The sequence below is a fragment of the Bos mutus genome, chromosome 19, assembly GCF_027580195.1.
Source record: "Bos mutus isolate GX-2022 chromosome 19, NWIPB_WYAK_1.1, whole genome shotgun sequence".
NCBI classification, from domain to species: domain Eukaryota; kingdom Metazoa; phylum Chordata; class Mammalia; order Artiodactyla; family Bovidae; genus Bos; species Bos mutus.
Genome location: NC_091635.1, coordinates 50,106,707 through 50,122,158, shown reverse-complemented (window position 1 = coordinate 50,122,158; position 15,452 = coordinate 50,106,707). Strand labels below are relative to the sequence as shown.

General features: G+C 39.4%; 1 protein-coding gene across 9 annotated transcripts in view; it reads right to left on the bottom strand.

Moving 5' to 3' along the window:
- BCAS3 (BCAS3 microtubule associated cell migration factor) overlaps positions 1-15,452 on the bottom strand; it is a 595,190-nt gene that overhangs the window by 291,008 nt on the left and 288,730 nt on the right. For all 9 annotated transcript variants that reach the window (XM_070390544.1, XM_070390541.1, XM_070390545.1 and 6 more), the window contains one exon: positions 6-106. In XM_070390544.1, the coding sequence (XP_070246645.1) occupies positions 6-106 (101 nt within the window). The remainder of the gene's footprint in view (positions 1-5; positions 107-15,452) is intronic.

Below are 15,452 nucleotides of genomic sequence, written 5' to 3'. Positions count from 1 at the left end.
CTCACCTGAGACAGCCACTCTTCATCTTCCTGTCCGCTATGGTCAGAAGCTAAACTGTCGTAGGACCCGTGCCGAGTAATGGGCCCAGGGCTTCCAGGGGGGGCCACTGACGGAGAAAGAAAACGTATTTAAACAACTTTAATCCATGCTGTGAAAAAAAAAAAAAAATGAATATGGGCATAACCATCCTGGATACTATGGTGATTTATAAGCTAAAATAAGACATTTAACACACAATTCAAATAACTAATGAAGAAGAAAGATTAAATTTCTTAGGAGCAAGAAAAATCTCCAACTAGGAGCACATCTTAAAAAATATCTGTGGGAATCTAATCATGACATGTATCATTGTTGAAGAAATAAATACTTAACTGAATCTTAACAACGTAAGTACATAAGAAGCAGTGATGATTCCATTGCCTGTGCAATGTAACTGCTACACCTCAGGACACTTCAATGCCTTCCACCTAACAAAGAAATTAAGTTGATGCAGTTCTTATACTCTGGGAAGGGGTTTTAAAAACAAGTATCATATAAGATTCTTTAAGAGTATATTTAATAGTTTCACATAAATGGAAGGCATTAAAATATTTTAAATTTTAAAACACTTTTAGTTCCTAAAACAATGATTCATCAAAAGAAATGTTTCTTTTTTTTTTTTTAATGCTTCTATAGTTTCCCTGATTTTTAGGTCATAGGATACAGGCTTAAAACAGAAACAGCCCACTTCTCATACACAGAAGAACCTCTGCTTAGTGTCACTCAGGTGTGTCCTGGTACGTCAGGTCTGTCCATGGAATCCTCCAGGCAAGAATACTGGAGTGGGTAGCCATTCTCTTCTCCAAGAGATCTTCCTGACCCAGGGATTGAACCTGGGTCTCCTTCATTGCAGGAAGATTCTTTACTAATAGTAAACATGCCTAGGTTAGGGAGATCTCGTGGAGAAGGGAATGGCTACCCACTCCGGTATTCTTGCCTGGAGTACTCCATGGACAGAGGAGCCTGAAGGGCTACAGTCCATGGGGTCACAAAGACTTGGACATGACTGAGTGACTGATCTTTGCTTGCTGCTGCTAAGTCACTTCAGTCGTGTCTGACTCTGTGCAACCTCACAGACGGCAGCCCACCAGGCTCCCCTGTCCCTGGGATTCTCCAGGCAAGGACACTGGAGTGGGTTGCCATTTCCTTCTCCAGTGCAGGAAAGTGAAAAGTGAAAGTGAAGTCGCTCAGTCGTGTCTGACTCTTAGCGACCCCATGGACTGCAGCCGACCAAGTTCCTCCGTCCATGGGATTTTCCAGGCAAGAGTACTAGAGTGGGATGCCATTGCCTTCTCCAGATCTTTGCTTAGTCAAAGCAAAAAAATGATTCAGTAAACATTTATTGAGTTCCTAGGAAACAAATATTATCCCAACAAAAACTTACTTAGCCTCCTCTACTTAAAGTCTCATACTTTTTATTTGCTTATTTTTATTATAAAAGAGGACTTTAATTTTTTAGAACAATTTTAGGTTCAAAACAAAATGGAAGAGAAAATACAGAGATTTCTCATACATTCTCTCCCTCATTAAACATTTTAATACTAAGAGAAATAAAGCAATAAAGTACTGAGGGGAAATAGAGAAAAGAAAAAAGAAGAGAACCAAAGAGGAAGGAAAGATGGTGACTACTGAAGAAACCTGGAAGAAACAGAAAAGAATGAGAGAAGGAAAATAATCTCAGAATTTCTACCACCCAGAGATATGTTTCTATACTTCAATATGTATATTTTCCAAAGGCTACAATTCTAAAATTGAAATCAGAGGATATGAACATATCTATATTTCTTAATGCATATTCCCAGAAAAAGATATACATTTCCACAAGGAGTAACTCACAAGCCAATCTCACAACGCTCTTGCCAGAACAAGTATTTTGAAGAACTAAATCTTAACAAAACAGGTTTAAGTGAGGTAGACAGAGCAGAACGTAGGGCAAGATTTTAAAGAAGACATACTCACCAAAACCTTATCTTAGCTAGCTGGGAGGGGAGAAATGACGCTTAAGCCAGTCAATCACTCATCAGAGGGAGATAAATAGTATTAAAATATAAGATTTGCAATGGTTAAAACTATTAGCTGTTAGTTCTTCAAATCCTAGTTCTGCAGCTGAGAGGCAGGCTGGCAGCTGGCACGAAATACAAGTGACCACCAAAGCAAAACAATTCCCTATATTCTGAATATCATGAAGAAAAGAATATCATAATAATCAATGTTGAAGCATCCTTTTAAATAAAAACTGATACGTAATTATGTTTGTAAAAGGTTAGGTGTTTCCCAACCACTTGTAATATTTAAATAAATAAAGGTGAAATTCTTAATATAGAACAGAGCAAGAGTATGCCTCAAAGCTGCCCTCTCCTTAAAGACTAATCAAGAAGCCAACTAAGGACAAATAGTTAGAGGTCAGCACTCTTTGGAACGCAGCTGAGGCCAGAGAAAATTTTAAAGAGGTGAATGAATAGGCCATGCATACATCTGAGAAGAAAGAGTTACAGAAAATATCAATTACAAAGATTTTGAAGTGGGAACATGAAATGTTTCAGTCATGTCAGAAAGCCAGTACGGTAGGTGCGGTGAAGGGAAGCTGAGAGTGGAAGATGAATCAGGAAGGCCAAGAAGCCAGGGAGGGAGGGTCAGCAGATGGTTTAGGACTTTTTTTTTTTAATAAAACTAGGATAGACAGATAACTGGAAAAATTGGAAGAGAAGTTGAGAAATTATACCCTTGTGTTACTAACCAGTACCTAATGTGATTTTTCCCCCCAAGAGTTTGTAATATACCCAACATGTGCTGAGCCCAGCCTACTACCTGTTGCAGAATAAACACTTTATAAATAAATGAATGAACGGAGCTTTTGATTCTAGAATAAATAATGAAGGCTACCAGGATGGTAGGATACTTATTCACTCATCATCAAAATGGGGATAAACTTGGGACCTTCCTAGTGGTCCAGTGGTTAGGATTCTGTGCTTTCACTACCGAGGGCCTAGGTTCAATTCCTGGTCAGGAAACTAAGTACCTGCAGCTGCAAGGCATAGCCAAAAAAAAAAAAGATATGTATGGAAGGGTAAATTTAAAAATAATCTAATGGCAGAGAATGGTGAGGAAGAGGATTATAGCTGAAAAAAACGTTAGTCATGAGTTGATGACTTTTGAGAATTACAGGTACATGGAGAGTCATTATACTGACACAATTTGTTTCTAATTTTGTGTATGTCTAAGATTTCCCACAGTGAAAAGTTTCTCAAGGAGGAAAAAAAAATCTCTTTCTCCTCTTCCTCTTCTTCCCCTCCAACCTGTTTCCCAAAGGAACTGGTAAAAATACCAATCATATATCTATGAACCATTAAATCTGAATCCTAAATTTCTAAATAGAGATTGTGAGAAGAGTTACCATACTTTATGTTCACTAAAAAACAGTATTTCAATTAAGAATGCTTGGAAGAATTCAGAAGATTCACAATATAAAAATATGTGTAGTGGAAAAATATTTTTCAACATAAAGTAAATATCCTTTATCTCTCCCTCACATTTCTTTACATTTAAAACTTTCTCCAATCCAGGTAGGAAGAAAACTCCATGATTACTAGCTGGTGGAAACAATGACATACCCAGTCACAAAGAAGAGAGGAATTCAAAACCCTGACCCTGGGATAAGAAAGAGAGATTAAAAGTATGACAGTTAGGAGCAAAGCTTCCATGGTTTCCAAGCAGCTATTAGGAAAGACATGCAAAAACTGGAACAAGAGCCCCACAGACAGAAAGGGGAAAAAAGAGGGTTCCCAAGGAAGGGTACAAAAGTCAGAAAGTTTTAGGGATGAACAACTGTGAAAAACCCTAATTTCATTCTTGGGTAGTTTCAGGAAGTAGCAGGAAGTTCCACTTGGGAAACAGCGTGGAGGTTTTACTCTTCTGCAGTGGAGAAGGTGTGCACATAGTGTGTTTTCACAGCTGAGCCTGTGACAACCTCTCCAAGTCCCCTGTCAATGTGATGATGAATATTTACTACACATTCAAGAGTAATATGGACAAGGTCCAGGCAATTGTCGGGCTTTGAAAAGGCTTTGAAACAAGAACGGATGCTACAAAGACCTATATGAACCAATGTGCTACTAGTTGCTCAGGCGTGTCCGACTCTGCAACTCTGCGGACTGCAGGCTGCCAGGCTCCTATGTCCCCGGAATTCTCCAGGCAAGAATACTGCAGTGGATAGCCATTTCATTCTCCAGGGGATCTTCCTGACCCAAGGATTGAACCCAAGCCTTCTGCATTGCAGGCAAATTCTTCACCGTTGGAGCCATCAGGGAAGCCCGTGAACCAATACAACAGCCAACAATTAAATCTGGTAAGGAACTGGGACATCTCAGTGGTGAAAAAATAGAGGTAAAATATCTTCAACAATCCCATCTCATATCTTTGCGCTATGTAAGCCCTACAGAATTTAGATGCAACTGTGTAGGAGGTTATAATTGATTGAGATTAATTTTTCCCTATTTGTTAGGACAGAGGTACAAAAGAGGACTAAAGAGAATTTATAGAAAAATGAAGTTACATATGTTGCTAGCCTGAGTTTAATGGACCAACATAAGCACCTTCTAGCTAAAGAAAAATAATATCGTTTACATTTACCAACTATTCTTAGGGGTTTCGCAGGTGGTTCAGTGGTAACGAATCTGCCTGCCAATGCAGGAGACGCAGGTTCAATCCGCGGGTCGGGAAGATCCCCTGGAGGAGGAAATGGCAACCAACTCTAGTATTCTTGCCTGGAGAATCCCATGGACAGAGAAGCCTGGCGGGGTGCAGTCCATGGGGTCACAGAGAGTCGGACACGACTGAGCAAGCAGCTCTGTTCTTAGATAGTTAATGATCCTGGGTTAGGAAAAGGGATATGGAATTTTGAAATAAAATTTTCTGCTATGCTCTATCCCTACTTTTAGTACAATCATTTAAAACAAGCCTATCCATCTAACTACAAAGGGTACACTGTCAACTTTTTTTACAGAATACAACTCCAAAAGTACTGCCTGTACACACAGGCATTTGATAAATATAGATCAACAACCCAGGGCAGGCTGAGCAGATCATTATGAGGTAACTGTGAGCTAGACTTTGTTTATATTGTGTTTTCAGGAAAGCAGATCATGCTTCTAGTGAGTAAATAAAAGCTAAAAAAAACCCACGAAGTGTATTTTAATGTCTTACAGTGATATATGAGTATGTGTACATATGTGTGTATTCCTATGAATATATTTATACTTATACGTGTTTATGTGCAAAGCAAAAAAAAAAATCTTCAGTGTTGACCTTTGCAAGTTAGTCTCGTTAATCAAACCCCCCAAAATTTCCAAATCAGTAGAACAACTGAAGTAAAATTATGAACAGAAACATTGAATGGTCCTCTGAAAATACCCCTACAGCTGAATGCCCCATAACAAAATTCTCAGTCTGAAAACAGAAAATGTCAATTCATAATATAGATTCTCAAATTCATAAGTAGTTAGGAAGGGCATCAATGACCATAGAATTTTTACAAATTACCCACATAAAATATAGTAAAAGAGTTATAAACATTGTATTAACAGATATCTAAAATGATACTCTGAAATCTCATTTTTAACATTAATTAATGGACTACTTAAAGGTTAGGATACATAGGTTTGAGTCAAGCTTCCAAGAATGAGTTATTACCAGTCCTGAAGAAAGGCAGAACTCTCTTGAAATTTCAGGCTGTTTTATCCAAAGTAATAACTGTATATCCTCAATTCCAAGAAATCAAATTCTTTTTAGAATACCCCGAAACTAACAGCTAGATCTCAATAACCTAAGTTCATCTGCAACAAATCTAGTCTTCCAGTTGAAAGAGAGAAAGTACATTTTTATCATTAATATTAATACACTTTATATTAGAACAGGTAATTACTTTTCTCAAGTGTATTGGCCACGGTTTGGATACTCAGGAAAAAATTAGATCCCCTAACTACCGAGTTTACAACAGGGGACAGAGGATCTAGATATTCTATTAAAGAAATGAAAGGAATAACTATTTGATCTCAGCACCATTCACCCTTAAAAGCAATGAAAGGAAAAAGAGTTGACAATACATTTGAAAGTTAAAAGAGACTAACCACATACAGGTTATAAGCATCGTTTTTCTAAAAACTAACACAAAGCATACTGCTGCACAATGAGCCGTGCTTATTTATAAACTCAATGAAGGGACAATCTATCTGATTCTGTTATGTTCTTGTTCTAGTCTTTCCTGCATCTCTTGAACTCCCAGTAATAAATTCTCGAAGCTTCAGAGGACACAGCTGCTGATCAAGCACAGGCTCCGCTGCTAGTGAAACTCCAAGCTCCCAACTTTAGGAGATGGTAAAAAAATGCTATACTTCCTGAAACGAAGCTCAGTGCCACTGGAATCAGAGAGATCTACTTCTCAAGTAAGGGGGTGTGGAGCAGGGCTGACCCAAATGGCATCTACTTTTTTATCTGAGATGCAACTTTCAGCTTTAACTGCTGTTGCAAAGCCTAAAATCAGTTCATATGTTGAACAAACAGCACTAGAAAGAAACTTAGAGAGTCTTTCAATATGAAGAAACAAAAATGGATCCCAAGGTTTTTATTTGGAAAAGTGAGTGTGAGCTGGGTCTTACTGGCAGCTGAGTGGGCTGCAGAATAAAGTATTCTCCAGATTCAGGACCAGACTCAGTTTTTGCTTGCCCCTACTCCTTAACATATCCCCACAAATCCTCTGCAAACAATAAAACCCTTACCATGCTGAAGTCTTTAGTGGAGACCTGAGAGGTGAATAATGTTGTGCCAGCATTATTCAGTCCTTCAGGTTATTTAGGGGAACAACATTCCTTTTTCTAGCAACAGAGAAATTTGTGAGTTAAATGACATCATGCTGCCTTGAATGAAACAGCTCAGGCTCAAAGTTCACCCAAAGGCCAACAGTGATAAACCCTCATCCAAGGACAAACTTCAATATATTTTTGGTACTTATTAAAAACAGCATTTATAGAGCAGCCATACAATAAGAGAAAGCTCTTTACCAAACTCTGTTTCTGATCAGAAAGCACTCAGGATCTGAGGAAGAAATTCTGCTTGGAAAGGTAGTTTCTTAGCTCAGAAAATAATATTTGCCTTTTAAGAAGAAAGGCTCAAAGACAAGTAATCCAAAAGCAAAACGGACTAAGGCATTTCCTAAGGAACAAGCAATTCACAGAAGAGGAAATACAACAGCCAACAAACACATATAAAATAGTAGTAATCAGAGACTTGAAAAATTTTACAGGTTATGCTTTCATACTATCAAACTGGTAAAAATTAAACTCTGGACTTTAAAAAAATAATTTTGTAAAAAGGAGAAGGCTTTCAGGTCAAAAATAACACACCTAACTATCTCTATGGAAGCCTAGAAGTTTTCTAATTTATAAATGTTTCCACTTATATGTAAAGGAATTTGCTGAATTTCACACATAGAATAATCTAGCAATAGCACGATGTATTACTGGCTACTCTGTTCATTATGAGCCATCTCTCGTACCAGTGCGACAACAGCTGAAGCACTCCAACACATATAAAAGGGAGCAGGTTTGACCCGCGCTATATATTAAACGGACCAGTGATCTTCCTCGCACCCTGACCCTGCGGTACCGCAGATGCTCCCTAATTAATTATTAAAGTTTTCTAACAGTCAGTCATTGTACGTCTCTGGTTTCACTTTCCTTTTATTCCACATTCCCAGAAGAACAGTCACAGGCAATATATAATTAGAAAACTGACGTATCCTCATTGCCTACGAGATAACAGATTTCATTGGGTAACTGACACAGGGTCATCTCTGCCCCACCTGCTCTTCTCCCTTGCGCTGCCCCCAAAGCATCATATAATATTCCCACACAAGACATAAGCTAAGGCGCTTTCGTTTGGTTCTTCCTGCGACCATAACGGTCCACTGCCGTTTTGCATCTGGACAAGCTGTACCTGGGGGGAGTCTGGAAGGGTTCACAGTTTAGTTTTGCTCATCCATGTAACTCTAAATGTCATAAAAATGGACCGATAGAATAAAACATAATGGCTTCATGCTATCAGCAAGATCACCTACTCCACTGAAAAGTTCAAACTGTCCCGGCACACTTCTGAGAACTGAATAGGCTGCAACATTTGCAATTAAGGTCACCTGGAAAGATACACACAATTTAATGTGTATTATGGCAACTCAACTCACAGTACAACCACATTATATATACATTAAACCAGCAGCAGGATAACTAGAAAAGTCCACCCTGGCTATTTTAAAGGAACATAGCCTGTCTGTATAATACCTTGCTTGCAGCTTACAGATAAGTTTGTCTTGCCAAGGGTTAGATAATCTACTCAGAAAAATAAGCCTAAAAACAACAAAACCATTCTTATCAAAGCTCACCTTTACATAACAGTTGCCTCAGGGAAGAAAGGGATGAAGGAATGACTCATTTTCCCCTAAATATTCCTTGGCACCATTTAAATTGTGTATACTATGTACCAACTTGGGCTTCCCTGGTGGCTCAGATGGTAAAGCGGGTTCGATCCCTGGGTAGGGAAGATCCCCTGGAGAAGGAAATGGTAATCCACTCCAGCAATCTTGTCTGGAAAAATCCCATGGACGGAGAAGCCTGATAGGCTACAGTCCATGGGGTCACAAAGAGTCGGATACGACTGAGCGACTTCACTTTCACGTACCAACTTAAAATTTGATAATTATAAAAGTTGGGGAATAAGCACAATACAAGTAATATGGTTAGTGAAATCAACCTAACAAGTCAAGAAGAGAAAACAGAGAAATCACAAGCACTTCAGTGAATGATGGAAACCCAATGCATGAAACGAAAAGGTGAGTTTATAGCATTTCCCCCCATATTTCCTTAGGTTTTGTGACATTTTCCTTAAAAGGGGAAATGGAAGTGGTTTTATACACTCTTTCTCTCATATTCACTGTACACATCTTTGTTTATCAGCTTTTAGCAACTACTCAAGTACACACGGGCTTCCCTGGTGGCTCAGTGGTAAATAAAGAATCTGCCCCCCAATGCAGGAGATGTGGGTTCAATCCCTGGGTTAGGAAGATCCCCTGGAGAAGAAAATGGTATCCCACCCCAGTATTCTTGCCTGGGAAATCCCATGGACAGAGGAGGCTGGTGGACTACAGTCCCTGGGATTGCAATCAGATGTGACTTAGCAACTAAACAATCCAATCAAATACACATGGTAGTGTATGTTTTTACTGAGAGAAATGACTGCTTGTTGGTGCTGATTCTGGGCAGAATCATGAGCTGTAATCTCTTGATAATAGCAACTGTATTCTCACAGCTACCTCTGTACGTTAGACGCATTTCTTTCAGGAATAATCAGTTCTCAATTCAAACACTCTAAAATACAATATCCTCTATAAGAGACCTAAGATGGCAGCGCTTATAAAGTATTGTGAATTGATGTCTTGGAAAAAAAAAAAAAAAATCACTGTTTGGATTATTAAACTGCATTCAATAACCAATGTACACAAGTAGGCAAGAGGCCAAGTATTGAAAATGTATTGTTCTCCATCTCACCTACAATGGTACAGTTGAAGAGCAAAGAGTTTAACTACTCAGTCTAGTCTCCACAACAAAGTCCGACAAAACAAAAATAAAGGAGAGGTAGTTGTGGGACGTCCCTGGTGGTCTGGTAGCGAAGATTCCATGTTCCCAATGCAGGGGACCTGGGTTCAATCTCTGGTCAGGGAACTAGATCCTACATTCCACAAGAGTTTGCATGCCGCCACTAAGACCCAGCACAGCCAAACAAATTTTTTAAAGTATTTTAAAGGGCAGGGGGGGGGGGGGGGGGGGGGGGCCGTGCGGGGGAGTTGTTTGGAAATGGGAAAATGGCAAAAATCATTTTTTTTTTTTTTTGCAAAGAGTTAATGCTTCCCTTATTTATTATCTAGTTACATTCCTGGTAAGACCAGACCATTATACAACAGGAAGAATTAAGTGCACATTTTCCCATGCCTAAGCAGAAGAGCAAAGTTCTCTTGGCATGGAGAGTTAAAAGCTTTTAGTTGTGGAAGACATCAACATTTTCAACTTATACTTTAGAATATAATTTAAAATCTTTTCAAACAATCATTAAGGACCCTTGATGTGTTCCATAAAATAGAGAAATTAAATGATTAAGATTTTTACCTCTAAATAAATCAGAAAATCCATAGAACCAAAAGGACTGGGGAAAGAATGAAACAGAAAATACTACCCTACAAGCACCATAGGGTTGTCTCCCTTTCCAAACACAAGAGAACACTTTTGAAGGCTGTTCTTTCCTATACTGCACAATGTACCACTACCAGAAAGAGCTACCCCTTATCATCAAGTCTTTGTCATTAGACACATGCAGGCATTGCTGCTGCTGTTCAGTAGCTAAGTCACGTCCATCTCTTTGTGACCCATGAACTCCAGCAGGTCAGGCTCCTCTGCCCTTCACTATCTCCTGGAGTTTGCTCAAATTCACGTTCACGGAGTCAGTCCATCTCATCCTCCACCACCCTCTTCTGCTTTTCCCATCAATTTTTATCAGCATCAGGGGCTTTTCCAATGAGTCAGCTCTTTGCATCAAGTAGCTAAAGTACTGGAGCTTCACATATATATATATACACATACATACAGATACATGCAAGTATTAAATAGGTAAAAAGATACAACAGTGGGTGGCTTTCTCATAATACTTTATCCACCATACATTAAAAAAGCAACAACAGCAAAAAAGATTTCTGTACTTCATTTGTGGCACAGTGATTAAGAATCCACCTGCCAATGTAGGGGACATGGGTTCGATCCCTGGTCAGGGAACTAGATTCCACATGCTGGGGGGCAACTAAGCCCATGCACCACAACTACCGAGCCCACATGCCACAGTTACTGAAGCCCTCACGCTTTAGAACCCACGCTCTGCAACAAGAGAAGCCACCACAGTGAGAAGCCCGGGCACCGCAACTAGAGTAGCTCCCGCTCGCTACAATGAGAGAGAGTCCACAGCAGCAATGAAACCCAGTGTAGCCATAAATAAATAAAATTTTAAGATAACATCAGAAACAAGAGTGGCAGAATGTTGTTAATTCTTCAAGCTGAGTAATATGTAGATTCATTATACTAGGCACTGTACTTCTGTGTATGTTTGAACATTCCCATAATAAAAAACTCTTAAGACTATTTCATGAATGGAGAAAACAGCAAATATTTTTTGACCTGCAGATGGACAAAGAGTCACCTTGATTCTTTCATGGCAAGACTAGGAAATGTGTGAAATATTCAGGACTATGTTGTTTTCTCACTGCATCATATACGTGAGAATCGCCCATACTGACTTTAGTTTACTGTAGAACATTTAATTTCTGTGCCGTGTAACAAACTGTATAGTTCATCCTTCCATTTTCCCTTCTTTCATCCTTTTGCTTCCTTCCTTTATTCCCTCCCTCCTCTTTCTTCCCCTCTCCCTCATTCCTTTTCTAAGAAATTCACCTGCCATAGGAACACAGACAGGTTCATTATAAACTTCAAAAAAATACACAGTAAAAAACAAAAGGCTCACCAGAATAGTGAACAATGATTTCAATGATAATCTCAGAAAATCAAATGTCCTTCTGGCATGTCAGAAGTTGGGTTTCAGAGTCTTAAGGCAACTAACCATCAGAAAGAACTTCCAGAGGAAAGCCTTTCAGAATGCAGTGGACACCAAGAAATATCCCAATTCCCATAATTTACTAAGGGATTGAAGATGCTTGAAACAAACAGGTCTAAGAGAAATTTTCAATTTGCTTCAACAAATTAGAATTACTAAGTAAAGTTGCTTTTTATAGCCTTGAAAATACTCACATTAAAACCTTACTTGTCAGGATGACCACTTAACAGAAGAGAAAGGATTTACCACAAATGTTTTCTCTTCACTGTCATTGTTTAAAATTGATTTATGTATTTTCACTTTTGGCTGCACTGAATCTTCATTGCTGCACATGGACTTCTCATTAAAGTGGCTTCTCTTGTGCAGAGCACAGACGCTGGGGTGCACAGGCTCAGTAGTTGTGGCTTGTGGACTTAGTCGCTCCACAGTACATGGAATCTTTCAGGTCCAGGAATCGAACCTGTGTCCCCTGCAATGGCAGGTGGATTCTTAAGCACTGGACCACCAGAAAAGTTCCTGTTGTTTGTTAACAGTAAAGCTATGCCACCCGGCAGGATCTCAGTCATAAAGCCGTTGGAATACAGAGAGGCAAGAAAGACCTCAAAGGCGAACAAAAATACTATTTCTGTAAATGCCACCCACAATGCTAATCTATAGTTATTTTTTATTCTATCTAAGGTAATGTGTCAAGCTTTTTGGATGAATTCGCTCATTTAATCTAAAAACAATTTTATAAGGTGAACATGAAGTCACTCAGTCGTGTCCGACTCTTTGCAACCCCATGGACTGTAGCCTACCAGGCTCCTCTGTCCACGGGATTTTCCAGGCAAGAGTGCTGGAGTGGATTGCCATTTCCTTCTCCAAGGGATCTTCCCAACCCAGGGATCAAACCCGGGTCTCCCACATCGTAGACAGACACTTTACCGTCTGAGCCACCAGGGAAGTCCATGTTAATGGTAGGTAAACTGAAGTCCAGAGAAAAGAAAGTACTTCGGGCCACACTTTACATTCTCTATAATATACCTGAGGAATTCGAAGATTTCATTTTAGAAAATATTGGTTTGGTTTCATACTTAAAGGTATAAATGGCATAACCATAGAAGGACCACTGGCACCTAGAAAACATCCTTGGAAGGCAACAGAATGCCTAACCCCCAAATATTCCTTATAATCTCAGCTCTGACCCAAACTTGACATCATATAAGGGAAGTTCTGAGGCTCTTCATGTGGTTATAAAATACAAAGAAAGCACAGAAGAAAAGGCAAGAAACTAACGGCATAAAGGCAATAAAGGCAGTTCAGTGTTTCTCGTCTCTCCACCAACTTCCACAGAATCACATGGCAGAAAGCTTCCTGTCATATGACAACAATAAGGAGAACAGATTCAAACTGGAAAGGGACAATCAAGGGCATTCACCCACCACCCTGTGCCTTGGTCACTCAGTTGGTTACCTTCAGTAAGAAAGATCGTGAGAAAGAAATTTGTTTCTAAAAAGAAGTTGAGTGATGATCACGGTTTTTACATCATCAAAGCAAAAGTAAAGCTTTTGACTTAAATAATATGAGAATGCAAAGGGCAAGATAGACAAACAGAGGTACAGCTGAGAACTGAGCAGAAAGGCTTAGTTTCTCTTGTATTTTCTATTCTTCTGGACTAAGAACTAAAAGTTACCATGCAGTCATAAAAGCCTGGCACATAGAGTGCAGCAGAAATTATTATTTTATTATTACTTAAAGGGCAGTGGCCAAGAGCAGCCTTCTGTTAACAGCAAAGAGGTGCAGGTAAACACATAAGCAATGCCACCATGAAGTAGAGATTTTTGTTTTAACAAAATCTATATTTATATGATTATATTTCCTATGGTTGAGAGCGGCTATAATTAATGGATTTCCCTCCTTCTCCTAATGCAGCCATTTGTCAATTCAAATACAGAATGTCCAATCAATTTTGATGTATTTAGTAAGCAATTTGTCAAATGGTGCTATAATCCGGTTAATATATTAATTCTTGGCATGGAGAGAGCTCTGCCATCTACATGGTTTTCCATAGCTGGTGTGGAGTGAAAAATCTGTGCTGGAACCCAACGGTCACTCTCCAGAGGTGACACCTCTGTGTCCAGGCATCAGGAAGCATGGCACAGTTCATCTCTTAATAGGGAAGCTGCTTCGCTCAACTAGACACCCGGGGTCGACTGGACAGTGTAGCTGCCAGTTCACTGTACTAAACTGGGTGTCTCTGAGTGCCTGTGTGTCTCATACATTGATCAAGCCAACATACGTGACACTAAATGCAAAGTAAGCTTCTGAGAGAGGAACAAGGCTTTATTTATGAAATGTATGCATCTTAAACTTAAAAAATACTTTTATAATGTTTCTTCATATGAACTGGTAAAGAAGTGACTCTCAATCTTTTATTTTTCCTATCCCAATATCCTTCAGGTAAACGACTGATTCCTCTTAGTATTTAACAAGACACTGTACTAAGGCCACACAGGAACCAGTGGTCAAGATTCTTAGAAGACCGCCTTCAGTACACACAGTGTGATGCTCTGAACATGACAGTTTTCTTACTTCATTATTGGATAAGATATAAATATATATTTCATCCAATAGTCACTATGTTATCTCCATCTTTTTCCTACATCTGTCTATGTACTGGGGGCTGGAGAAAGAGAAGCAGAGATTTCAAGTAGGTGGCCCAAATTTATATGATAGAATGAATCTGGGTTAGACAGGTGAAGGAAGGATCAAATTCTTTCTCCAACTTTTTAGTGGGATATTCAATCCCTACCAGTTTGGGCAGAGCAGGGAACAGAAGAGAGATTTTCAGTGTATCACAGATAACTTCCATGGGCATGTTTGGCAAATACTTTCCAAAAATGATGAATCTATCCATTCACTGTATCCAAATCTTTCCATATTTCTCTATCAGGAAATGCACTAGCAGAGATGAAGGCAAATCCTTTCTAGAACACAAAACTGAAAAACAAGGCAAAAAAAATTTCATGTTGTATGACAGAAACCAGCACAACATGTAAAGCAATTATCATCCAATTAAAACTAAACTTTTTAAAAAACAGAAGAGAAAGAAAGAAAAGAGGAAAGGATATCGCATTCATATTCCAGACCTTAGGCTCCCCTTAGCCCATTTATGAACCATGAGCGAGCACACTGGCAGAGTGGTTCAGCACAAGGCTGTGTATTTAAAAACCTGCCGTGTACACTAGTCCTCCAGACTACCAGACGGCCCATTGTTCGATGTGTCTGCTGAGAAAGGTGCCCTATGTGTCAGAAAAGCACACTGAATCTTTTCCAATGACCCAGGGGGCAGAGGTCGCTTATTATAAATGGATAATGAGACCTAATGCAGTGCTCCGAGTATGGACAATGAAAGGGTCTATCCATAGCCCCTGGTGGATTGGTCATTCAGGCTTTTATTTCCTCGGCACACTTAATGGAGTCAAACAATTGACAGAAATTCTATAGAGAAGGCTGAAACTGGGAGAAACAACTGTATCCTAACCCTGATAGACAGATACAAATAGTGACCCTGAAATGGCGCCAGAACTCCCATCACCACTAACGCAGCAGACTGCTGTAGCATTCCCCCTAAATTCCCATTTAGTCATTTGTTAGCAATTAACCTTCCTGATGGAAGTGATGGCGCCTCAAACTACAAGCTCCCACCAATATCAACCCACTACATTACTGAGGTG